Raw genomic sequence first — 27,712 nt, 5'->3', positions numbered from 1 at the left:
CTCATAAATGAAGAAGCTCCCTTCACCAATTCAGGTTGATATTTTCTCTGCAACTTAGTCTTAGAGTTGTTTGGAGCATTGAGTAATTATTTGATTATATCCAAGCTCTTGAATTGTCAATTGGTTAATAAACATATATTAAGAACCTACTGTGTACCAAGCACTGTGGTAAGTGCTGGGGGTACAAAGAAAGACAAAAAATAGTTTATGCTCTCAAGGTGATCATACTCTAATGGTGGTAAGTCATTATGTCAAAAGAAATTTTGCTTGGTCCTTTCCCTGGTCAATGAGGCAAACTGAGGAAATAATGCAAAAATAGTTTATTTATTATAATACCAAGGCAGCAAGCAGTTGTAGTGTGGCCAGTTATAAACTGCACAGTTTTTATTTAGAGGAATAACTTCTATGGGTAAGGATAATTGATTGGTGCATATATTATAAGAGAAAGAGTTTTATGCTACATCAGTTTTGTCCTCATATCTAAGTACACATGCAGGAAGATGTTTTCAGGTGATTCTTTCTTTACAGGCTATTTGTGCATGTTCCCAAAGGTCAAGCAAGAATTCAATATGGAATTATTTAGATTGACTGTACAATTATAGTTGATCATGGCATAGATCAAAGTTCTTTTCTGTGTGTTTTTATTTTTTTTAAAGCTTTTTATTTTCAAAATATATGCATGGATAATTTTTCAACATTAATCCTTGCATAGCCTTGTGTTTTAGATTTTCCCCTCCTTTTCCCCACCCCCTCCCCTAGATGGCAAGCAATCCAATATCTGTTATACATGTTAAAATATACGTCAAATCTAATATGTGTAAACATATTTATACAATTCTTTTGATGCACAAGAAAAATCAGATCAAAAAGAAAGGTAAATAAGAAAACAAAATGCAAGTGAACAATAATGAAAGGAATGAGAATGTTATGTTATGATCCACATTCAGTTCCCACAGTCCTCTCTTTGGGTTCAGATGACTCTCTTCATCACAAGAGAACTGGCCTGAATCATCTCATTGTTGAAAAGACCCATGTCTGTCAAAATTGGCCATCATATAATCTTCTTGTTGCTGTGTACAATGTTCTCTTGGTTCTACTCACTTCACTTAGCATCAGTTCATGTAAGTATCTCCAGGTTATTCTGAAATTATTATACTGACCATTTTTTATACAACAATAATATTTTATAACATTTATATATCAAAACTTATTCAGCTATTCTCTAACTGATGGGCTGTAAAGTCCAGGCTAGCTCCCTGGAGGCATCAGGATCAGCCAGAGTCAGAATAAGTAAAAGTTCGTGGTCTGTAGAGGGAGAAGTGAAGGAGATGGACAAAACTGCCAGGAGTTTTGCCAAGGATCCCTCCTTGATTCTACAGTCCAGAATCTCCACATTTTTCTCCTCCTCCTCCTATGGCCAAGTGACATTCTCTCCTCTCTCTCACCTACCCCCTAATCCTTACCTACAATTCTCTTAACTCCAAACATTGAACCAGCATTAACTGTGAGAAGAGTAATTCCAAACATATGCGAATAGAGTCATTGTCCAATAGGTCATTAGCCTTAAGTGCTCAGTTATCTGATTCAAGCACACTTTTTAAGAGTTTCATCCCTTTACAATGGGCATCCACTCAGTTTCCAATTTCTTGCCACTACAAAAAGAGCTGCTACAAACATTTTTGAACATATAGGTCCTCCCCCCCCCCCCCCCCCCCCCCCCCCCCCCCCCCCGCTTTCTTTAACGATGTCTTTGGGCTATACACCCAGTAGAGATACTGCTGGATCAAAGGATATGCACAGGTTGATAGCCCTTTAGGTATAGTTTCAAATAGCTCTCCAGGTGGTTGAATCAGTTCATAACTCCACCAACAATGTATTAGTGTCCTAGTTTTCCCATATCTCCTCCAACATTTATCTTTTCCTATCTTCCTAGTCAATCTGAGAGGTATGAAATGGTATCTCAGAGTTGTCTTAATTTGTATTTCTCTAAATAATAATGATTTAGAGCATTTTTTTTTCATATGACTAGAAATGTCTGTCACACATTTTGCCTATCCAGAAAACCAGGTACTTTAGGGTAGTGGTCTGTAGAGTTTTCTAATCATGCCCTATTGATATCGTACCACTGTCAATGACTCGTTGGATTTAGCCATCCAACCAGATCTGAGTTTATTTAATTATATTATCATCTACTTCACATCTTTCCATCTTCTCCATGAAAAAAGTATGAGATATTTTATCAAAAACTATGTTAAAATCTAGGAAAATTATACTGACAGCATTCATTTCATCTATTAATTTAGGAATATTGTACGTTAAGTGAAACTTAAACAGTTTTTTTTTTTTTTTTTGTAATAACTCTTCCTTTCTGATTGGGCTCAGAAGACTCCAGAGGAGAAAATGAGGTTGGTGACTTTGTACAACTCTTAGTGACTTAAATCCAATTCATTTGCATGTCAATGGTACCACCATCTCTCATATTCTGATCCTCTTCCAGAAGTAAGGTAAACAAAGAACAACAACAACAGGACCTACCCCACTGAGGACCCAACTGGAACTATTCATTTAGGAAAACACAGTCCTTTTGTTTTGTTTTCCTTTTCTTTGTTTCCTTTCCCTTTTTCTTTTCTTTTTTCTTCTTTTTCTTTCTTCCCTGTGTCCATATAGGGTATCATATCCTTATCTGTGGGTGCTCTATTCAAAGGAATGTAAATTTTGATTATCTAAACCTTGTAAGATATCCTGTAGATTATGGGCTAGGATCAGGCCTTAAACATGGGTCACTCTAGCTCTCATTGATTGATCATCAGTAGGTCCCAGGCCAAACCCCACTTAGTTATTATTTGGGGACTGATTGGTTGAAAGTGAATGTAAATAGCAATTGTTTCTGTTTTGGCCAGAAAACCCAAGGTTCTTCCCCTCTCAGATTGTCTTTTTTTTTTTTTTTTTTTTTTTTAGCCTGGGGAAAAGGATCCATTTTTTGTCTCATTTCTTATCTAGCTTTGATGGGTGATGTTTTAGTCAAATTGAGACCTGTTAAAGACTTTAGCTTAAAGAGGCCAAGGCCTTCCACTGACTCCAGGGCCATCTCCAGTCATATTGATTTATTGCTTGCTGTTGGACTCAGATAGCTTTGGAGGAAAAAGTGAGTTGGATGATTTTGTACAGCCTTCCTCCAGTTAAATCCAATTCACTTGCATATCATGGTATTACATCACTGAAGTCATGGTCCTCTTTGAGAATGAAGGACAAACAACAACAACAATAGTTTTCCTTTCTAAATGTTCACAACACTTTCTTTAATGCTCTATTCTAAAATTTTTCCAGAAATTGAAGGATGAAATTCCCTGTTGTGTAGTATACAGATTCTGTTCCATTCCATTTTTCAAAATTGGGATAACACTTATGTTTCTCCAATCTTGACATGCTTCCCACTATCCACAATCTTTTAACTTCACTGATGGTGGCTTGGAAAAAACTGGCATCTACCAATACATGAAAATGAAGTTTATCTGGGCCCAATGATTTGAATCTTTCAAGGATGTACAAGTTCTACTCCTTTTTCCTCTGAAACTTCTAGTACAAAGGTCATTCTCCACAATCGAGAAAACAGAAGCAAATAATAATTTTGTAACTCTATATTTTCTCAATTGCCAATTATCATTTTTCTATATCCTAGAACTAATGGTCCAATTTCTTTTTGGAGCCTCCTTTTCTCTCCCAATATAGCCTAACTCTTTCTTCGCATCCCCTATCCCCATGTTGGTGTCTTTAGTATTTCTGGATTTCCTTAATTCCTTTTGAACATTATATATATCTGTCACTATTTCCCAGGACTGTTTTATACTCTCATGTTCATCTTCTATTACCTGGCCATTGTGCCATCTTCTATACGTTTCTTTAAAAAATTTAATTTGCTTAATACACATCCATAGTGGTCTATTTAAACAAATCACATTTTTTCTCCTCACTGGCATATTTTCCCTCATGTTGGCTTTAGCACTTCCTTTTGATCATCTCTTATTGCATCTGATCTGCCTTTTTCAGGGAACATTAATCCTTCTTCTCAATGTCTTGAACTCTGCTAAACCCAAATCAGATGTGTATATTAGACTATGCTTGAATATCTTCTCTTCTATCAAAAACTCTAGGAAGGAAAATTCTCTTTCAGAATTGGGATTTTCCTCATTCAGCCATTCAATCTGGATACCAGGATGTAAGAAGGAAACTTTCCAGCTGTCCTGTCACCCCTTCCTCAACACTTATCACCTTTCCTCAACACTTATCAGCTGTGCTTCTAACTCTCAGAATCTGGATACCAAGGATGGGGGTGTCATATCCAAAGTTTAGTCAACAAAAAAGAGGAAGAAAAGGTCTTAATGCAAAGAGGTAATGTAAGGAGGTTCCCAGATATTACTGAGTCTTCCTGTGATAAGATTCCCTGAGTTCCCAACATTTCTATGTGAGTTCCTCTTTGTTAGTGAGAATAAGATCCAGAATAGAATTCCACTGTGGCTAAGGCAAATCAAAAAATCTGTTTTGGGAGAGACAGACAGAGACAGAGAGAAAGAGACAGATAGACAGACACACATACACACAGAGAAACAGAGACAGAGACTGAGAAGAGGGAGAGGGAATGGGAGAGACCTGGATGACTGAAGTTCTCCCGGTACTACTTTGTCACATCTCTCTGCCAGGTTTATTATTCATTTCCCAGACTCTGAATCTATTTTCTCTTTTTGTTCAGCTGATACATAGCATAATCCAATGGCAAAATCTCTTCTGTCTTTTCCCATTAGCCATCAACAAAATGCTTGCTTTTCTTCCTCATTCTGGTTCCCAGATGCCCTCTGCTTTCGAATATATCTTTTCAATTTATAGTTATCTTCATACTACTACCTCTTCTGCCCATCTTATTTTTTTGAAAATTATATCAATGCAGAACCATAGGCAAGTCCTGGGTATTATGAGAACAAATTAGATAGTAGTCTCCTTTTGTTCAGGTCACTTCTTCCTCTTGCTTGTTGCCTAAACTTTGGACATGGCCCACATCCTGGGTATCCTGATTATGAGAATTGATGCTAATAGCTAGTGAGGGATGGGGGTATTGCCACAAAGTGTTGAAAATTTTTTCCTAAATCCTGAACTTTGGATGGGGAAAATCCCTATCCTGAATGATCAAAGGGAAAACTAAAAAAAAAAGTCTATTCTAAAAAAAAAAAAAAGAGAATTAAAATCATGGGCCAAGGGCTATCTGTCTTTCATGATGCATATTGTCCCTTTATTTTAAAAAGCTAAGGCAAATCAGAGTGTGCATTACCCTTTCTTCCTCTTGCTTATTGCCTAAACTTTAGATATGGTACCCATAATTTGTGTAAAGAGTTTTCATATATGTGGTGGAGAGAAGGATAATTAGGTTGGAGCCAGATCTCTTGGAAATCACGTGAATATGGATAAGTCCTTGTTCTTTTCTGGCCTTCAGTTTACTCATCTATAAAATTTCATGACTGAAAAAGATCATCTTGAGTCCTGTATTACTCACCTTAGAAAGTTGTTGTGAGATCTAATATAATGATGCTTGTTAAGAGCTTTGAAAAATCTAAAGTGTAAACTGCAGTTGTAATTATTATTATCATATTATTGAAAGGGTATATTGTGTCATGTATTGGACATATAGATGAGGTGTGTCCACATGGTCTTTTAGATATAGCTCACAGCAACATAGGAAACTCTCTCCAGTTTGCTTTCATCCCTCTTTCTGCCAGGAAAAATTTACTTCTGCTAAATGGGGAAACAAGAAATTGGTGCCACAGGATGGCTACTGCTCTCCTTAGAGAAAGGGTAGCAAACTAGAATTATATCTGTTTCCCCTTATATAGAGCCATATAAATGGCATAATGGATAGAGCAATGGATTTGAAATCAGGATGGTTCTTCTTCATAAGTTCAAATCCAGCCTCAAACAATTACTAATTGTGTGACACTGAGCAAATCATTTAATCCTGTTTGTCTCAAGATATCATCATATCTTTCCTCTCTTTCAATGTCATTCTCCATTATCCATTTTTATACCATCTACCAATTTACTTCTCAATTCTTGATAATTCAGTTGCCAATCACACCACTCAATCAAACTATTCTCATTAAGATTACTGGTAACCTTAACAGATAAATCTGTAACCTTTTCACTATGTTCATTCTACTTGACTTTTCTGCATCTTTGGACACCTTTTGTTGGTCAGAGATTGAAACAAATGAGGATTGGCTATAAAACTTCTTCAGGAAAGGAATTATCTTTTGCTTTTTTTGTATCTCCAGCATTTACACAATGTCTGGCACATAGTGGATGCTTAATAAATTTTTACTGATTAAAAGGACTTATGAGAACATGTATAGAGATTTTGTGGTACAGAGTAGGATTAGCAAACACTTAGATCTAGCGATATTTCTATCAGGTCCAAAACCCCAAGAAATCAAAGAGAAAGAGGAAAAGGATCTATATGTACATAAAATATTGTTGATATCTCTTTCATAGTAGTTTCCAATGGGAAAGGTGTTATCCTGTTGGGAAATAGCTAACAAATTGTGGCATATGAATGTCATAAAACATTATTGTCCAATAAAATATGTTGAAATGGATAATTTGAGAGAAACTGGTTACACCTTTAAGAACTGATGAAACTAGAAGTGAGCAGAAGATGATAACAAAATTATAGATAAAAACAACTTTGAAAGACTTAGAATTCTGATCAGTACAATAATGGACCATGAGTCCAAGAGCCTGAAAGTAAAACATACCCCTCATCTCCTGCCAGAGACTTACCGACTCCAAATAACAAAGAAGTATCATTTTTGGACATAATTTCTTTGGAATTTCACTTCCCAAACCGTATGGATATGCATCGAGGGATTTGTTTCCAAATACTAAAAAATGAAATCTCTGTTCTGTACCCCGCTCATGAGCACCAAAACTATCTTTCTGGTCGCTCACTGCAAAGGCCTTGGCATCTCCAAATTCAGACTTAACATCCTGCTATCACATAGCTTACTGAACATAGCAAATTTAGAGTAAAATTATTCTAAAGCTCAGCCATAGCCAAACCTGTGGGCTTCTGGGCTTTCCTGTATGTTTTGGATTGCTTTCCTTTATTTCAAGGAAAAGCTGAATAGGTAGATGTGTGTGGGAAAATGATTGTGATTTAATAATAAAAGACAACTAGTGATTAGAAATCATTTATCTTTTATTTCAATTTGATGATCTTACAATTTATGATTTGGTGATGCCTTTAAAATATTTCCATGTTAACCCTTTCTATGGATTGTTGTGGGGAAAGATAAGACTAGACTTAAGCTACCCTCCTCTCTAACTTGCCCTAGTTGAGCTATTGATAAGCAGACATGGAGCTGAGGGAGACCTACGTGCATGTATGCTCTAGAACTAGCTCCAATCTATCTTAGGAAGTTAATTATTACATTTTCAGTGTGAGTATTTATACTTAGAAATTGGCAAATAGTACATCAACTATTTTTTATTGCTAGTCTAGACTTAGGAAAGTGGTAGGAAAAAATAAGGTCACAGATTATACTTAAAAGTGTGTCATGGATACATTCCTTTTTGCAGATGGGGTAAGAATGGGGAAGAGCAATTGGTAAACATTTACTGGCACCATTGTCTGGGGTCCCAGGGTAGCTAGAATCCTGTCAAGATCTGAGAATGAGCTTGGAAGACTAGGATGAAGACTCCAGAGAATAAGATGGTTGTAAGTTGTCCAGGGACAGTTGCCTTATTACCAGAACCTGTAAAGGAAAGAATATAGGAGCAAGAGTTAGTTTAATTTGGAGGTTTGTTCCCATTGTCCCCTTTCTATCATTGCTGGATGACTGCAGGGTCTTTCCTTTTCTTCCTTTTCCTCATCCCTGACCTCCTCTCACTAGAGTGTACCACAGACAGTTATGGCTATATTGGAGAACATTCTAGACTGAGCACTGGTTCATAGGATCTGTAGTCTCATTGGAACCTATTCTATTTTGGCGTGGCTGACATGTGATTGTAATAGCTTCTTGAGCAGACGACATATCTCCAACTCTGTTCAAAGTGGAGAGTGAAGGGGGAGTGTTGTGCTTCTGGGGGTGCTGGGACAGGGTCCCTGAAGGTCCAATGGATGGCACCCAGAGAAGGATGGAGAAGAGAGGAGAGAAGCCTCATCAGGGACTTGTAGCACATTAATTGCTTCCTCCTCTGAAACAGAAATAAATCCTTTCAATTTCTTAGAGCTGGGCTTTAGACAGCCCTAAGCTCAGCACAGCTCATCTCATCTCAGCTCAGCCCAGCCTTTGTATCTGGCTTCATCACAGCTTTAGGAAGGAACTGATCAAATAGGGTAGGGCCAGACTTATTCTGTGTTCTGTGTCTCAGTCGTTCCAATATCCCAGGGCCATCCCAGTCCACTCTGCATTGCTCTTTTGGCAGAACTGGGCTTGTGTCTTCTATTCATGAAAATAGCTGGTGGCCTATCATCCAGAATCTTCCTCCACTTCCATGAAAGGGTCTCCAGAGAGGATAAAGGGAGAGGTGAAGGCCATGAGTATACTAGAATCTGTTATAGGTTCATATTCAGAGCTGGAAGGGACCTTAGAAATGATTATCCAACTCTCTTATTTTAAAGATGAGGAAATGGGGATCCAGGGAAATGAAACACTAGCTTGCCACACTGGTGGTAAATAGCATAGCCAAAGTTTGAACCCAGATTCTTTGACTCTTAATGTAATACTGTTTTTCCCAGATTGCACTGCCTCTTGACCATCCAGGTCATAGAGTAACCACATATCACCTATTTTATCCATAAAACCTTAGAATTGCGAAGGCCCTCAGGGACCACTGAGTCTAATCTCTCTTTAAGAATTTTCTCAGCAATATCTCCTAAGGGTGGTTAGTTATCCTTTGCTTAATCACAATCAATTGCACTTTATTGTGCCTCAATGCAGCTTCTAAAGCTGAGATGCCACAAGATATGGATTGCTTTTCTGTTGCTTGTTTAGCCTATCAGTTAACAATAAGGAAACACAGGTTCTCCATCACCCAGCACCACAGCATCCATATGTAAAGCCATCACTTAGAGCAAATAGCCAAGCTTTGAATGCTGTGGATTAGTCCACTTACCTTGGCAGAATACTCTCCAGGGATGTACACACTGATAATGAGGTTGGCACATGCATTGCCAGAGCTAGCTCTGTGTTTGAGGGCTCCAAAGGAAAGTGTGGGAGAGGAAAGGTATTAGACTGACTACCAAACTGAAGGTCTACAGAACATTGTGCTGATCTCATTGTTGTATGCCTGTGAAACCTGGAGGGTATACCAACGCCATGGCAGGAAACTGTATCTCTTCCATTTAAGTTGCCTTAGGAAAATTCTGAAGATCACCCAGCAGGATTAGATATCAACACAGATTCTTTCTCAAACTAGACTGCCAAGTGTTCAAAGTCTACTGCAAAAAAGCACAACTCTGGTGGACTGGCCACCCTTTTCAAATGCCAAATGCTAAAAAGACTACTTTGTGGAAAGTTCACAGGACAATTGTTCACAAGTTAGTCAGAAAAAATGCTATAAGGACACTCTCAAGGTCTCTCTTAAGAATTTTAGAATCAGGGGCAGCTAGGTGGCATAGTGAATAGAGCACTTGCCCTGAAGTCAGGAGGACCCAACTTCAAGTCTCGTCTTAGACACTTAATACGTTCTAGCTGTGTGACCCTGGATAAGTCACTTAACCCCAATTGCCTCAACCAAAAAAAAATAATTTTAGAATCAAACTATGACATAGGAGACACTGGCATAGGACCACCCAGCATGGATTGCACTCAATAGAAAGGTGCTATGTGCTAGGAGCAAAGCAGAATTGAAGTAGTTCAGAAGAAACACAACATGTGCAAAGTCAGTGAAGCCACCGAAATGTTCGTAGGGACCATTTGTGTCTGACCTGTGGCAGAGCATTCCAAAGTCACATTGGTCTGATCAGCCACAGCTGGATGCACTGTAAACATGACTCTAACATAATGATGTCAATTTAGTTCTCTTTAAGAACAGATAATAACCACCAACTTAAATCTGGAATCATGGGGACTAATTTCTTCCTGAGCAAATCTATTTGATTGGAAGATATGATTTTGTCTCTCCAGGCTAGATCATACCCATGCCTTCTAGACAGAAATGGTCTGTGTTTTTCTAAAGTGATTCCTAGGAATGGAGGCTGCCCATTCTCCTTCACTTCTTCGTACTCAAGTCCACAGGAATATCTTCCTGCACCAACATCACTGGCTGGACTCCAAGAATAATTGGTTCTAGGAACAGGTTCAGAGACTAATATTTAGTCAGCAGAAGTTTTGAATGTCCCAGTCCTTACATACTATACTTGTTGGGACTATCTCACCATAGTCCAGAGTGCTGTAGTACCAAGACCACTGGATTTGGAGCCCAGAGGTGCTGGATTTCAGTCCTGGCTCTTCTCCTTATAACCTGTGTGTCCTCCTTTTTCTCTTCTTTCTCCTCCTTCTTTTCCTTCTCAATGGAATTAATTTGGAACTGACTCCTGTGAATATTCTGTTCAATCTCTGATTAGAAAGCTAGTAAGTCCTGGGAGTAGAAACTGAAACCCAATTACCTTTGATCTAAGACCACCAGTGTAGTAAATGGCCGCACATATATTATAACCTCCACTCTGATCTCTCCACAGCCCAACCCAAGTATTACCTTGTATGAAACCCCAACTCACCTACTAAGGCACAGTTATACTTGCTAGATTTTCTTTTACTAGTTAGATGAACCATTGTAATGCCTTTGGGATCTTCAGAGAACTTAGTGACATTAAACTCTTCATATGGGGGGATCAGCACCTCCCTTTCATCAGCATACTCGGATAAATGTTCAATGGAAGCTCCCTCACATGTGTCCACATAGTAGATGGTCCCTAAGTTACCTGAGAAATTTTTGGCTACATTTACATCCTTAGAGGCTGAAGCAAATTGACCAAAGCGCATTTTTCCTTTCCCATCAGGGTACACCTTCACTTTGACCCCTCTATAAACCTTTCTGCAGGATCTTTCCAGGGTTTGAATAGCCCTGGTGAGATAGAAATGGAAAGCTTTGAAATGGAAGTTTTTCACATAAGACTCCAGGGACTCACAGCATCCTTTCACTGCTTGATTAAAGATTTGATACATCTGATAGTCTTCCAATGTATAAGCAATGACAGCAATTTCAAACATCTTGTCCATTTTTTTTTGGTCAGGAGACATATTTTTCCAATGATTTTCTGCTTTTCCCCAAACTTCGTTGAATTCTGGGTTTTTTGCCCTTTCTTCTTTTAAGAGCTCTATTGCCTTTATATTCATGGTCTTTTCACAGCCCCTATATTGGTCATCAAAAGAATTGTGTTCAAAGCTCATTCGATAATTTTGCAGTTCCAGTGATTCCTGGAAAGAAGAAAGAAATCTCAATTGCATTCAGAATATCATCACTGTCTACATTTTAAAAAATCATTTCAACAACAATGGCTGATGGAGAAAGTAATCAGAGACACGAACTACTTGGTGATGACAGTCAAAGTAGATCTAGATGAATGCCCTATTTTTTTAGAGGTGATTTCCCCATCTTATTCCAGTGGCAATGCAGCGAGAACTACTTCCCTCACTGACTGGCCCTGAAACTTGGCAGTCTGATACTGCCTTCTTTCCCCATGGGATCACCACATTGGTGCTGTACTTGTTTTGGGCACCTCTCAGGCTTCAGGCCAACTGAGCTCAGAACTCTGAACCTCAAGTGATCCACTGTAGAGGGAGGAGCTTTGGAGAAGTATCCTTGAAACAAGGTGTAAACTCAGTGGAATTGATAAGATGATTGTTTTCTGGTTCACATATATACTTAGTACTTAGCATGATGATATAATGGCTCTCTAGTTCACACATACAGTCAGTATACTGTAATGATGTAATTGTAATAGGGTTTTAAAACTGGGGACGGAGTCAGACTCAGGGGGAGACTGGTTGAGACTAGCAGACTGGCAGACTGCTGGAGGAGACTGGGTCAGACTGAGACTGGGTCAGACTATGACAGACACAGACTGTGTAAGAGACAATAAAGACTTTGGACCCTATTCTTGTCCATTCTGTGATGTCTATCCTGCTGAGACCAAGGCCCTTCCAGAGGACCTCCAGAAAGCTAGCCTGAACATTACAATCCACCAATTGCAGCCTCCTTGGTAACAGGGATTATGGGCATGCCTCACTATATCTGGCTTCTCATAATCTTTGGAAAAACAGGGAAAAAATGCTGGGTCATGGGAGTACCAAAAGGGAGGACAGAGGCCATTTTGTCCTTTGGTGACAATAAGTTTTCTGCCATATTGCAGAAAAGCCCTTATTGAGCAAGAAGCAGAGATGTGTGACTGGGAAAGGGATTGGCCTGAGGGTCCCAGTACAGTTGTGCATAAGCAAGGATGCCTTGATAGGGTCTCTCACCTAGGATTGGTTGCTGACATGTCTGGATTGGCTCTCCTCCCATTGGTAGATGGGACATGCAAATCCCAGGAGCTGCTTCTCTGAATGGTGATTGGAGATTGCCTAGGTTTTCACACTAATCATGCTTACAAAATATTTATATCAACAAGGCCGTGCTGAATAATAAACTGGAGCTCTTTTCACACTCTATGTGTCTCCCCCCTTATTCATCTCGCCTCTGAGATCAAAGGGCTCTTATACTTTGAGCTCTCAATCAGGATGGCCAGCAACAAGTGGTGCCTGAGAACAGGGACTTGAAATGAAAGGGGCACCAGAGGCATCACTGAATGGTCAAGAACTGCTACGTGATCAAGACAATCTCCAAGAGGACTCCAGGGGGAGAGCCCACTGAGCTCTGCTGTTTCCAAACATGGCAGAGTATGGCAGAGACAGTAAGTAACCTAATGGGGCAGAAATAGGCACCCTACTCCCTTCACACAGGGAAGCGTATGTCTGGACTATATATAAATGTATAAAAGAGCAGGGGGGCACAGTTCAATTAGGAAATTCCTGGACATGTGGACAAAGTTTCTCCATGGTTACCTGAGGAAGGCTGTTAAAATTGGGAGAGATGGATTGTTTTTGGTGAACAACTCACCATTTGTAATAAGCAATGCCCAGCAGAAATGCAAAAAAGCCATTTTATTATATATAATCTCATTAAACAAGTCTGAAATCAGAAACAGAAATGGTCAGGAAGTTTGCATTTGGAGCACAGACTGGCCCATCTCTTAGCAGTAAATGTCCTTCTCTTGAGCCTGAGGTAGATGAAAATGAATGGCACCCCCCTCCACCACCTTTGGCTCTGCCCTATTCTTGTGTCTATCTGGATTTACAGCCTTTCCAAGGCTCTCCTAATGTAAAGTCTAAGAATGAAATCTGGATGAGAGAATTTTTAGAACAGATCTGGTTGACTGCTGCTCAGGTTGCTCCAGGGGCAAACATAAATTTTTACTTTGAGCAACTTAGTGGCAGGAGTAGGAGGCAGTAAGGAGGTGTTGATGCCTGCTGAACTGGTAAATTGGTAAAAAGACAGAAAGACAGGAACCATTTTGCCCCTTAATAATAGATGGCTCACATATTAACTTATGGGCTAGGGATATATTACACCAATTAGTGATGAAAATTACCACAGATTTCTGGGAGGGACCATTGCTACTGCGGCTTCCACCATTCCAAAAATGACTTGGACTACCAACATACCAGTATGAATAGAGTAATGGCCCCTGATCAAAGAAAAAAAAAAAAAAACCCAGCTTCTCCATATCAGCGTTTTAGGAGTTACAAGTATCATTTTCTTATATAGGAATATAAACAATTTAATTTTATTGAATCCCTTATGATTTCTCTTTACTTTTTACCTTTTTATACTTCTTTTGCATCTTATATTTGAAAATCAAAATTTCTATTCAGCGCTAGGCTTTTCATTAGGAATGCTTGAAATTCCTCTACATTGAAAAGTTATTTTTTTCTTCTGAAGAATTATACTCAGTAGGAAATTCTTGGTTATAATCTTAGCTCTTTTGCCCTCCTGAGTTTCATATTTCGAGCCTTCCAATTTTTAAATGTAAAAACTACTAAATCCTGTGTTATCCTGACTGTATCTCTTAGAACAACATGTGCATTGTTTCTTTTTGACTGCTTGCAATATTTTGTCCTTGATCTGGGAGATCTGGAATTTGGCTATAATATTTTTGGGGGGTTTTCATTTGGGGATCTCTTTGAGGAGGTGATGGGTGGATTTTTTCAATTTCAATTTTATTCTATATTTAATCTTTGATTCTAGAATCTCAGGTAAATTTTACTTAATACTTTCTTTAAAGATGATATGTATTGTTTATGTGTTTGAGGTGATCCAATATTTCTTAAATTCTTTTCTTCATTGGGTTTTTGTGTGTTTTTTACAATTTGACCTATTCTGTTTATAAGACGTTATTTTCTTTAGATTTTTTTTGTGCCTCATTTTACCATGGTATTGATTCTTTTTTTTTACTCCATGATTTTCTTGCGTCACTCTTACTTCTCTTACTAATTTTTCCTTTCCTTCTTTTGTTTGATTTTCAAAATTCTTTTTGAGTCTTTCTATGGCCTTAGACTAATTCATATTTTCCACTAGGAGTTTTGGCTTTTCTGTCCTTCTGAGTGTGTGCTTTGATCATCCTTGTCCCTGTAGTAATTTTCTATGGTGAGAATTATTTTCCTCTCATTTTCTTTTCTTTTATTTTTTTTTTAAATTATAGGTTTTTATTTACAAAACATATGCATGGGTAATTTTTCAACACTGACCCTTGCAAAACCTGTTCCAAATTTTCCCCTCTTTTCCTCTACCCCCTCCTTTAGATGGCAGGTATTCCAATTCATGTTAAAATATATGTTAAATCCAAAATATATGTATACATAGCCATACAGTTATCTTGCTGCATGAGAAAAATCAGATCTAGAAAGAAAAAAAAACCTGAGAAGAAAAAAAGGGAGGCAAACAACAAAAATGTGAAAATGTGAAAATGCTATGTTATGGTCTACACTTAGTTCCCACAGTTCTCTCCCTGGGTGTCAATGGCTCTCTTAATTACTGAACATTTGGAATTGATCTGAATCAATTCATTGTTGAAGAGAGCCTTGTCCATCACAGTTGATCATCATATAGTCTTGTTGCCATGTATATTGATCTCCTGGTTCTGTTCATTTCACTAAGCATCAATTCATGTAAGTCTCTCCAGACTTCTCAGAAATCATCCTGTTGGTCATTTCTTACAGAACAATAATATTCCATAAATTCATATACCATAATTTATTCTGCCATTCTCCAGTTGATGGGCATCCATTCAATTTCCAGTTTCTAACCACTATGAAAAGGGCTGCCACAAACATTTTTGCACACATGTGGGTCTCTTTCCCTCCTTTAATATCTCTTTGGGATTTATAAACCCAGTAATAACATTGCTGGATCAAAGGGTATGCATAGTTTGATAACTTTTTGAGCATAGTTCCAAATTGCTCTCCAGAATGGTTGGATTTGTTCACAGTTCCACCAACAATGTATCAGTGTGCCAGTTTTTGCACATCCCCTTCTACTTTCATCATTATCTTTTCCTGTCATCTTAGCCAATCTGAGAGATAGGTAGTGATATCTCAGAGTTGTCTTAATTTGCATTTTTCCAATCAATAGTGATTTGGAGCACCTTTTCATATGACTAGAAATAGTTTCAATTTCTTCATCTGAAAATTGTCTGTTCATATCTTTTGACCATTTATTTATCTATTGGAGAATGGCTTGATTTCTTATAAAATTGTGTCAATTTTCTGTATATTTTGGAAATGTGGTCTTTATCAGAACCTTTAAATGTAAAAATATTTTCCCAGTTTATTGCTTTCCTTCTAATCTTGTCTACATTAGTTTTGTTTGTACAAAAACTTTTAAACTTAATATAATCAAAATTATCTATTTTGTGATCAACAATGAATTTCTAGTTCTTCTTTGGTCACAAATTCCTTCCTCTTCCACAGGCCTGAGAAGTAAACTATCCAATGCTCTTCTAATTTATTTATCATGTCATTCTTTATGATTATAAACCCATTTTGATCTTATTTTGGTATACAGTGTTAAGTATAGGTCAATGCCTAGTCTCTGCCATACTAGTTTCCAATTTTCCCAGCAGTTTTTGTTGAATAGTGAATTCTTATCCTAAAAGCTGGGATCTTTGGGTTTGTCAATCACCAGATTTCTATAGTCGATATTTTGTCCTGTGAACCTAACCTATTCCACTGATCAACTAGTATATTTTTTAGCCAGTACCAAATGTTTTTGATGACCTCTGCTTTATAATGTAGTTTTAGATCAGGTACAGCTAGGCCACCTTCATTTGATTTTTTTTTTATTAGTTCCCTTGAAATTCTTGGCCTTTTCTTCTTCCAGATGAATTTTGTTGTTATTTTTTTCTAGGTCAATAAAATAGTTTTTTGGGAGTTTGATTGGTATAGCACTAAATAAATAGATTAGTTTAGGTAGTATTCTCATCTTTATTATATTTGCTCAACCTATTCAAGATTATCTGGTATTTTTCCAGTTGTTTAGATTTGACTTTATTTGTGAGGAAAGTGTTTTGTAGTTTTGCTCATATAGTTCTTAATTTTCCTTTGGCAGATAGATTCCCAAATATTTTATACTATTGATGGTTATTTTAAATGGAATTTCTCTTTGTATCTCTTGCTGTTGGATTTTATTTGTGATGTGTAAAAATGCTGATGACTTATGTGGGTTTATTTTGTATCCTGCAACTTTGCTAAAGTTGTGGATTATTTCTTATAGCTTTTTAGTTGATTCTCTGGGGTTCTTTTAAGTATACAATCATAACATCTGCAAAGAGTGATAATTTGTTTTCCTCACTACCTACTCTAATCCCTTTAATCTCTTTTCCATCTCTTATTGCCAAAGCCAGCATTTCTAATACAATATTGAATAGTAATGGTTATAATGGGCAACCTTGTTTCACCCCTGATCTGATTGGGAATGATTCCAGTTTATCCCCATTACATATGATGCTTACTATGGTTTTAAATAGATGCTCCTGACTATTTTAAGGAAAAGTCCATTTATTTCTATATTCTCTAGTGTTTTTAATAGGAATAGGTGTTGGAGTTTATGAAATGCTTTTTCTGCATCTATTGAGATAATCATATGATTTGTTAATTTGGTTATTGATATAGTCAATTATGCTAATAGTTTTCCTAATATTGAACCAGTCCTGCATTCCTGGTATAAATCCTATCTAGTTGGGGTATATTATCCTGGGGATGATTATGAGTAATCTCTTTGCTAATGTTTTATTTAAGATTTTTGCATCAATATTCATTAGGGAGATTGGTCTATAATTTTCTTTCTCTGGTTTAAGCATCAGTAAACATGCCTGTGTCATAAAAGAAATTTGGTAGGAGTCCTTCATTCCCTATTTTTTCAAATAGTTTATATAATATTGGAGTTAATTGTTATTTTAATGTTTGGTAGAATTCACATGTAAATCCATCTGGTCATGGGGATTTTTTTTTAGGGAGTTGATTAATAGCTTGTTCTATTTCATTTTCTAAAATGGGACTCTTTTAAGTAATTTATTTCCTCTTCTGTTAATCCGGGCAATCTATATTTTTGTAGGTATTCCTCCATTTCAATTAGGTTATCAAATTTGTTGGCATAAAGTTGGGCCAATAAACTCCTAATTTTTGCTCTAATTTTCTCTTCATTGGTAGAAAATTCTCACTTTTCATTTTTAAGACTAACAATTTGATTTTTCTCTTTCCTTTTTCTAATCAAATTTATCTATTTTGTTGATTTTTTCATAAAACCAACTCTTAGTTTTATTTATTAATTCAATAGATTTTTTTTACTTTCAATTTTATTTATCTCTCCTTTTATTTTTAGAACTTCAAGCTTGGTATTTGATTGGGGGGGGGGTTAATTTGCTTTGTTTTTAGCTTTTTTAGTTGCAAGCCCAATTTACTGATCTCCTCTTTCCCTATTTTATGCAAGTAAGCATCTAGAGATATAAAATTTTTCCTTATTACCACTTTGGGTGCATCCCACAAATTTTGGTATGTTGTCCCATTATTGCCATTCTCTTGGATGAAATTATCAATTGTGTCTATGATTTGTTGTTTCACCCATTCATTCTTTAGGATGAGATTATTTAGTTTCCAATTTATTTTTGGTCTCTTTTCCCCTAGTCCTTTATTGAATGTAATTTTCATTGCATTATGATCTGGAAAAAATGTATTTACTATTTCTGCCTTTCTGCATTTGATTTTGAGGTCTTTATGTCCTAATATATGGTCAATTTTTGTATAGGTTCCATGATCTACCAAGAAGAAAGTCTCCATTCTGTCTCCATTCAGTTTTCTCCAAAGATCTATCATACCTAATTTTTCTAATATTCTACTTACCTCTTTAACTTTTTTCTTATTTATTTTATGGTTTGATTTATGTAGTTCTGAGAGAGCGAGGTTGAGATCTCCAACTATTATAGTTTTGCTATTTCTTCTTGAAGCTCTCTTAACTTCTCCTTTAGGAATTTCCATGCTATATCACTTGATGCATATATATTTAGTATTGATATTGCTTCATTACCTTTAGCAAGATATAGTTTCCTTCCTTATCTCTTTTAATTGGATAAATTTTTGCTTTTGCTTGATCTGAGATCAGGGTGGCTACCCCTGCTTTTTTTAACTTCACCTGAAGCATAATAGATTCTTCTCCTACCTTTTACCTTTACTCTGTATGTATCATTGTGCTTTAAATGTGTTTATTGTCAATAAGATATTGTAGGATTCTGGCTTTTAATCCAGTCTGCTATCTGCTTCTGCTTTATGGGAGAGTTCACCCCATTCACATTTACAGTTAAAACTACTAATTTTATATTTCCTTCGATCTTATTATCCCTCAATTATACTTTTCTTTTTCTTTTTCCTTCCTTCCCAATATTTAACTTATGATCACCACTTGTCTCAAGCAGCCCTCCCCCTTTTGAATCCCTCCCCATTTAGAGTCCCTTCCCCTTTCTTATACCTTTCCCCTACTATTTCTGTTTTCCCTTTTATTTAGCCTACCCCTTCCCTTTGGCCTTTCCCCTCCTTCTTTTCAATAAAGTGAGAGAAGTTTCTTTGTAAACCAAATATATCTAATATTTTTTCTTTCAGCCAGATCTGATGAGAGTAAGATTCATACAATGTCCATCCCCCTCCCTTTTTCCCCTCAAATGTAATAGGTTTCCTTTGCCTCTTCATGAGGTATAATTTCCCTCATTTTACCTCCACTTTTCCCTGTTTTTGGTACAATCCCCTTTCTACCTCTAGTTCTTTTTTTTCTATAACAGTAAAATCAAATTATACATGTACTCTCTACGTATACCCATAAAAGAAATATAGTGCTCAAGAGTTCTTTTTACCTTTTTATGCTTCTCTTGAATCCTATATTTGGAGGTCAAATTTTTTGTTTAGCTCTGGTCTTTTCATCAGAAATAAATAGAATTCACCTATTTCATTTAATGCCCATTTTCATCCCTGGAAGAAAATGCTCAGTAGGGGAGGATATTTTATTCTTGGCTGCATTCCAAGTTCCTTTCCCTTTCAGAATATGTGATTCCAGCTCCTTCCATTCTTTAAGGTGGAAACTGCTAGATCCTGGGTGATCCTTATTGTGACTCCTCACTATTTGAATTTTTTTTTCTGGCTACCTATAACAGTTTTTTCTTGGTGTGATAGTTCTGAAATTTTGCCATGATATTCCTTGGAGTTTTAATTTTGAGGTCTCTTTTAGGAGGTGTTCTCTGAATTCTTTCAATGGTTATTTTACCTTCTGATTCTATGACATCAGGGCAGTTCTCTTTGATGATTTCCTTAAAAATAATGTCTAGACTCTTTTTTTCATCACAGTTTTCAGGGAGTCCAATAATCCTTAGATTATCTCTCCTAGATGTGTTTTCTAAGTCGCTTGTTTTCCCAAGTAGATATTTTATATTTTTTCTATTTCTTAATTTTTTTTTTTTTGGTTTTGCTTGACTGATTATTAATGTTTCATCGAGTCATTTGTTTCCATTTTTCCATTTTGATTTTTAGTGAATTATTTTCTTAATTTACTTTTTTAATTTTTTGTCCAATTGAATTTTTAAATGAGTTGTTTTGTTCTATGGATTTTTTTTTCCATTTCACAAATTCTGTTTTTTAGGGAGTTTGTTTTCTTTTTCCACTTTATCAAATCTATTTTTTAATGAGTTATATACCTTTTCCAAACCCTCTTGCATAGTTTTCCTTTCCTTTCCTTATTTTTCTTTTATCTCTCTTTTGAGATCCTTTTAAATTTCTTCTAGCAGAGTCTTGTTTGAAGGGGACCAAGTTATATTACCCTTTGGGACTTCATTTGGAGACAATCTCCTTTTAGTCTCTACAGAGTTTGAAATCTATTCTTCTCTTTCTGATCATTTTCTAGCTTATTTCTTGCCTTTTAATTTTATGCTAAAGTGAGACACTGTTTTCCAAATGAAGAGGTTACTGTTGCAGTCTGAAAGTTTTTTGTCCATCTGTTTTCAGAGGTAATTCAGGGGACCTTTAAGTTTTTGACCCTTCTAAAGTGGTGTGATCTAGGGAGAGATGTGTTTATTACTCTCCTATACTGTGCAGTGATTTGTAAGTAACCCCAAGCACTTTTTTTGACCCTAGAACTTTAATCAGGGCCCTTGTTCCCCTATGGCTGTAAGATCTGCTGTCTTAGTGTTTCTAGCACTAGCACTAAGACTCAGGACTTCAACCCAAATCCAAATGACCCAGATCCAAATGTAGGCAATGCAAGAAAATCCTGCCCCTGGTTCTAGCAAAGAGATTCCTGTAAATCTCTATCTGACCTGTTGTCAGATCCCCTTATCACTTGTGGGCTGATAGGTCTGGAAAGTACCCTGGCTGAAACTGATTCAGTGTCACTCCTAAGCCTGTTCCTGGTTCTCTGGGATCTGGTTGGCAGTGGTATAACTTGCACTAGATTGTACTTCACTCTCACCCCAAAGTAATAGATTTTTCTTGCTGATCTTAAAAGTTATCTTGGACTAATAATTGTTTTACTCTGTCTTTCTGCAGATTCTGCTTTCATTTTGTATCAATATTAAAAGGTATGGGGTTTGGTTTGGGGGAGAACTCTGCTGAGTCCTTGCCTTTTTTTCTGCCATCTCAACTTTGCTTCTGCGGATCATTCTTATTATCATTTACCACATTACCAAAGTGGACATCATTGACAGTTGTGTTTTTGACACTGAAACTAACATTATTCTCAGGTCGAGCCTAACTCAAACCTTCATGGTGCATTTCAACAGAATGAAGTAAATTATTGACTGGGGCAAAGGTGAGTGATCACCTGACTTTAGAACAGGCCAACAGTGTACAGTAGCAATATCATCAATTTCCTAGACATCATGGAGGGGTAGACTTGTCTTTTGGATGAGCTGCTTGTGCAATGTAATCCAAAGTTTCAAGATATATAGTTCTACTTGCCTTGTCATCTTTACAAATGACTTTCTATCCCTTATATTAGAGCTTGGCTCCAGCATGTTTTCACTAATCAACCTGAAAAAGGATTACAAAAGTTACTGTGTCAGGGTTTTAGCCAATTTTCTTACTACAGGCAGGGCTTTATAAACTTCCACTTGTGACCCCTTCTGCCAGAGAAATTTTTACATGATTCCAGGTATATAAGTATAAAATAGGTATGCAAATCAAATGTTTATTGATAATAAATTATAATTTTGTGACCCCCCCACATTTAGTTACAATACCCTACAAGGATTTATGAAGCACAGTTTGAGAAGCTGGGAATGTAGGTACTTACTTTCCTAACAATTTTGTCATACCTCTTCTGTTGAGGGTGGGGGCACATAGAGATCTATTTTGTTGACACCAAGAATAGGTATTTTATACCTACTGTGTAAGTCAGAAGGACATATTCCCAGTTCTGCCTATTCAACTTCAAATTCACTAATACTAGATGCAAAAAATCAGGATAGCATAGTCGGCCTGATATGTGCCTGTCTTCATGTTCTTGATAAATTTCTTATGTCCTTGGAACATCAACAATGGTCACAAAATACTTTCTGGTCTCAGATTTCCACAGGAAGATATCAATAGGGATACCACATTCACATTCATCCTTTAGCTTATTCAAGACCAAGGTATCTTAGAAGGAACCTTTTCCCATCTCAGCAGCCACTTCCATGAACTTCTCAATTGCTTTCTTATCAATTTCATATTTGTAGATAAGGATACCACTAAAGGTGGATTTTCTAGAATATACATGTCCAGTGACTCACAGGGATCCTCAAAGTACGGCCCGTGGGCCAGATGTGGCAGCTGAGGATGTTTAACCCCCTCACCCAGGGCTATGAAGTTTCTTTTTTTAAAGGCCCACAAAACAAAGTTTTTGTTTTTACTATAGTCCGGCCCTCCAACAGTCTGAGGGACAGTGAACTGGCCCCCTATTTAAAAAGTTTGAGAACTCCTGGACTATATAGTGTTAATGTGGCTCTTTTCCTTGCCAGTTTTTGTGAGATTTAGTGATGATTTTCACAACTGTGTTTTTATGGCAAACTGGTGGTGAAAAAGCATTTATTGTCCTTTGAGATAGAGACCTAGATTCAAGTTCCACATCTGAGAACTTGGGAAAGAGTGATGACCAGTAGTATTAAGTCAAAACCAAGAATTAATATTTTGAATTCTCTCTCTCTCTCTCTCTCTCTCTCTCTCTCTCTCTCTCTCTCTCTCTCTCTCTCTCTTTGTCTTCAGCTTTCCTCTTTTCTTCTTCCCGGTGCTCCCTTCTCTCTTTATTTTTCTCTACTCTTCCTTGCATCAAACATATAACCACCAATTAGTATTTCCCAAAGGAGTCAGAAATAAGGATTTGATTAGTGTGTAATGTCCCTTACATTGTTATGCTTCAAACCAAGAAATTATTTGCTTATTCTGATATGAATATGTCTATTGTTCTATTAGGTAGTCAAAACTTTTTTTAATTAAAGTCTTTTATTTTCAAAACATATGCATAGAAAATTTCCAACGTCCACCCTTGTAAAATCTTGTGTTCCCCCAATTTTTTTCCTTTATTCTTCCCACCCCTTCCTCTAGTACATCAAAAATCTAAACTTCACCATGGAGCATTGTTTTCCATTGCTAGAGAATCTCATCTTTGGTTAATAATGAATGTAAATTGTGAGTTGGAAATTATTTGGGTGAGTGGGATTTCTTATTTGTTGAAGGAATCATCTTGGTCAGAAATATTGCCAATCAGAATCTTCTTTTGATTCTCTTCAATTAAATTCAATGGACATTTTATTAAGTACTTACATGTCTTATTTGTATGTAGTCCTTGTACATCATCTTATCATTTAAAGAACATGTCCTCCTTAGGGGCAGGGAATATTTTTATCTTTTTTTTTTTTTTTTTGTATTTCCATTGTTTAGCACAGTTCCTGACACATAGTAATCATTTGATACATGCTTGTTAATTGTTAATTACAAGGATGAAAAGAAAAGAAAATGGAATAGTTGATCCTTTTAAGGAGTTTAATATCTATTAGGGAGAAGATCATAGGTTATGGCATCAACTTAAACAAGAAGGATTTAGGTTAGAGGACAACAAGAATTCAAGACATAGAGAATGGTTGAACACAAATAGCTAAAGAACTTATGCAATGGGACTTTGACACATGCCCTGATTCCCTGTAGGTGCCCATGTCAAGGAAGCTAGAGACTCACTTCTGGAAGAGGACATTCTGTGGTGGCCTGCTCCATGCCAGGGAGCAGCCTTTTTCTATTGAATGTCTAACAATAATTGTCTGTATTTAAATCTACCAAGAGAGATACAGTCATGGTGTGTGTGTGTGTGTGTGTGTGTGTGTGTGTGTGTGTGTGTGTGATGTCTTGGGGTGAAGAGCATGCTCATCCAAAGCACAGTCACCATATAGCAATTGGGAAAAAGCCCGTGGGCACTATCCTCTCTTTTTAGGACTTTTGGTCCTATATTGGACTTGGCATTTTATTCTTGTTTTCTTTGTCCTTTTCAGTTTGAGGTAGAGAAAGTGAAATCCTGGACCTGGGAGCTTGAATTATGGGGGCACTGGATCCCAGGAATCCAGTCTAGATGTTGCCATAGGCCAAAAGGGAAGTCCTGAGGAGCCAGGGTCCTAGGACACAAGTTTGGAATCTGGGGTGAAACTTCGAACTTGATGGGACTAATGCTCCTTAGAAAGTGAATTAAACTTTGTGCTCCTAATCCCTAATCCTTCCCAAGAAACTAAAGTGATAGTGGTGATAGGATTGTGTTTGTTCTTGCTCTACCTTTGAAGTAAACATACTTTTGTAAAAATTAATCTGATGTTAAATGAGACTGGGATTCTTGGACACCTAAAATTTGGGGAAAATAATCAATGTTGTCTTGAGTTAAAGACAGGTATTAATGTCATTTAATTTAAAGGTAATGACCTTAAAACTACCAGAAAAGAAACTTGGGAGAAGGGCTTGAAATGTCACACACTTGATCTTCAGATGGTGGTCAGATTAGTCATTGTTACACTTGATTAGATAGGACCCAAGCAAAGACCAGGTACCCAGGTGGTAGAGTGAATAGAGTGATACCCTGGAGCCAGGAATTCAAATTTGACCTCAGATACTTTGTTAGCTAGGTTCCTGAGCAAATCAACTATTTGTCATTCTATTTACCTCCGTTTCTTCTTTTATAAAATGAATTAGAGGAAGAAGTGGCAAACCACTTTATTATCTTTGCCAAGAAAACCCCAAAATGGATGTCTCAAAGAGTTGGACATGACTAAATAAAAATAAAACAAAAACAAAATGCAAAGATTGAGTCCTGAAATTCCCATGGTTCCATTGGATAATTGCATTATTATCCAATCATTCTCAGTGCTTTGATTTCTCTTTCCTTCTAACCTAAATCCTTCATGTTTCAATTAATTCTATACCTGTGACTCCTCAGTATATATTAAGCTTTAAGAGAGTCTACTTTCATTTTTTAAAAAATCTTTTCATCCTGATGCCTAGCATAGTGCAAAGTACTTAGCAGGCACTTAACAAATGCCTATGAATTGGTTTATATCAGTCACATCCTTGGAATAGGGAGAATCACTGAGATTCTCCTTCCTCCCCCTTTTTTTTTGGTCACCAACATCCTTAAAGAAAGGTCCATAATAGGTGCTTGCTCTGTTTAGTTTATTTACCAACCAGCCTTGGCACATCCAGATGGATGAATTCTAGGTTCTTTATCCTTCCCCTTGTAAGTGTTATTTTCCATCTCTTACATTACCATCCTGACTTCTTTATGTCTGAACCCTATGATCACCCAATTTTATTCCTATGGGTTGGAAAGAAGGCATAGTGTATGTGGGTAACATGGACTACTCACTCCAGATGTAATAAGCTGAAACATCAGGACAATTACAATGGAGATGACCATTGTGTACTTCATGTGGGTATTTGGTTCCTGTCCAAGGTCTTATTGCTGGTTGTTTCCTCTTCAATCTTGATATCACCTTTGAAATTAAAACAAGATAAATTAAAAAAGTACTCTTTTGTTTGTCTTTCTATTATCAATTACAAACACCTTTGATATTTAAAGTGCTTCTCTATCTGATTCCAACTTATTTTTCTGCACTGATTTCAAATGACTGAATTTCATTCACTTTTCTTTTCAGACAAAAAGACTTGATGTTACATTTTCTATATTGTGTTGCAGGCTGTGTTTCATACTTGAACTTTACTTCTTGAAATCCTTAGCACATTTCAAGTTCCTGCTCATGAGTGAAACATTTTCCTGACTCAAGTTGTTTATGCCATCTTTAAAATGCTTTAAATATGTTTTCTACATTACTACATGCTTTATTTTCCACTTTCCACATGAATACAGGCTTTTGAAGGGACAGGGATTGTATTGAGTATCATAGTCTATGGAAGTTAGCCCTTGATTGATGTCCACATATAGTTTCAGTTCAAGCAACCATGTAGAAACCTCTGCATTAGCCACACCTTCCTCCTTTTCTCGATTTGACCCATTGGTGAACTAGTAAAATTCTACACTGTCCTTTTGTCTTGAGTATCTTTTCCTATTATCATATCATCAGTTGTGCCCTGATAATCTTTAGCCTTGGATCACTCACACTATTACTTTGTCTTTTCTTTTACACACTCATTGCTGGATAAAGATGAAGAAAATCATGAAACCATTCCAACTGGGTCCACTACAATTTTATGTTATAGAGCCTCAACTGGACCCTCAATGCTGAAGGACAATCCTACTATGCTACCCTCATCAACTCACTATCCCATTTCATATAGTGGTTCTTCTAAATCTTTTCATCCTTCCTCAAATCTCTCAAGGTTCTCAACATTGATTGCCAATGGAAAACCCCAAATTTAATGCATCTAGAAATATTACTGTCAACGCACTAGAATTTTAACATTAAACATTTCTTCATATATCCTATATGCATCCTTTTATAAGCCAAGAAGAGTACATATCATTTAAGATTATAAGACATAGGATTACAAAAAAGATAGAAGTCACCTTAGAGATACAATGAAAAAAAATAAACTGGAACATATAGTACTTCAAAACCCAAAGGTAAGTACTTTATACTCAATAACAACCTATTCATAAATCTTGCCCCACTTCAAAATATTCTGTATATAGCTACCAATTAAAAAAAATTATTATTGTCACTCTCCCAACTTTAGGAAATTAGGTGGTGCAGTGTATTGAAAGCTGGATTTGTGTGACATGAAAAATCTGTGTAATCAATAATCAATTTTATTAATTATGTTAGCAGATAATTAACATTATGGTGATTTGACTTTCTCTCATAAATTAAAGATTAATCATGGAGGTCATTCAATGCTTATATATTATAAGAAGAGTGAGTATTCCTGAAAGGTGGAAATTACTGAGAGAATGAATATCAGAATGAGACATGGGTTTACTTCAATGATTGTGTCACTCAAGGACAAAGAGAGATTCATCCCAACCAGACCACTCCCATCTAGGACAATGTATACAAAAGAATCTACCCTCTATCCAGTCATTGAACAATGAACATTGTTGAGGTAAAATTTCCACCTAGATTTTTTTGGGGGGAATAAATTCTTTGGGTAGGATCAGAAATACCCTCAAGAGGCTGGAGTATGAATGACAAAATTAAAAGGAAGAACTTTCCCCTACCTCCCTGCCATATTAATTGGCTATTAATATAAGAAAGAAGTAATAATTTCTTTTACTTGGAATCAAGAAAACCTGGGTTCAAATCCTGCCTCACATAATTACTAGATGTGTGACACTGGGCATGTCACTTAATCTTGATGATCCCAGTTTTTTCATTTGTAAAATGGGAGAAATAAAATCACCTACTTCCCAGGGATGTTATGAGAATAAATTGAGATGTTTGTAAAGTGGAATAAATTCCAGTGGCTCCATATCATCTTTATTATGAAATATAAATGCTTCTATTTGCCATTTAAAACCTTTCATATCCCAGCTCCAAACTACTTTTGAAAACTTGTCACAGATTCTTCCCCTTCATGCAGTCTACTGTTTAATGAAACTGGCCTTTTTATTATTTCTAACCCATGCCTCT

General features: G+C 36.7%; 1 protein-coding gene across 1 annotated transcript in view; it reads right to left on the bottom strand.

Annotated features, from left to right (window-relative positions):
* Positions 1-7,222: 7,222 nt before the first annotated feature.
* LOC127555247 (T-cell ecto-ADP-ribosyltransferase 1-like) overlaps positions 7,223-27,712 on the bottom strand; it is a 30,076-nt gene continuing 9,586 nt past the window's right edge. Inside the window, exons 2-4 of the mRNA XM_051987433.1 lie at positions 25,492-25,618; positions 10,766-11,465; positions 7,223-7,796 (exon numbers count right to left, since the gene is read on the bottom strand). Coding sequence (XP_051843393.1) covers positions 7,690-7,796; positions 10,766-11,465; positions 25,492-25,554 — 870 coding nt within the window. The 5' untranslated portion in view covers positions 25,555-25,618 and the 3' untranslated portion in view covers positions 7,223-7,689. The remainder of the gene's footprint in view (positions 7,797-10,765; positions 11,466-25,491; positions 25,619-27,712) is intronic.

Source organism: Antechinus flavipes, chromosome 3 (assembly GCF_016432865.1).
Source record: "Antechinus flavipes isolate AdamAnt ecotype Samford, QLD, Australia chromosome 3, AdamAnt_v2, whole genome shotgun sequence".
NCBI lineage: Eukaryota > Metazoa > Chordata > Mammalia > Dasyuromorphia > Dasyuridae > Antechinus > Antechinus flavipes.
The sequence above is the reverse complement of the archived record's forward strand: the minus strand, read 5'-3'. Positions and strand labels throughout refer to the sequence as shown.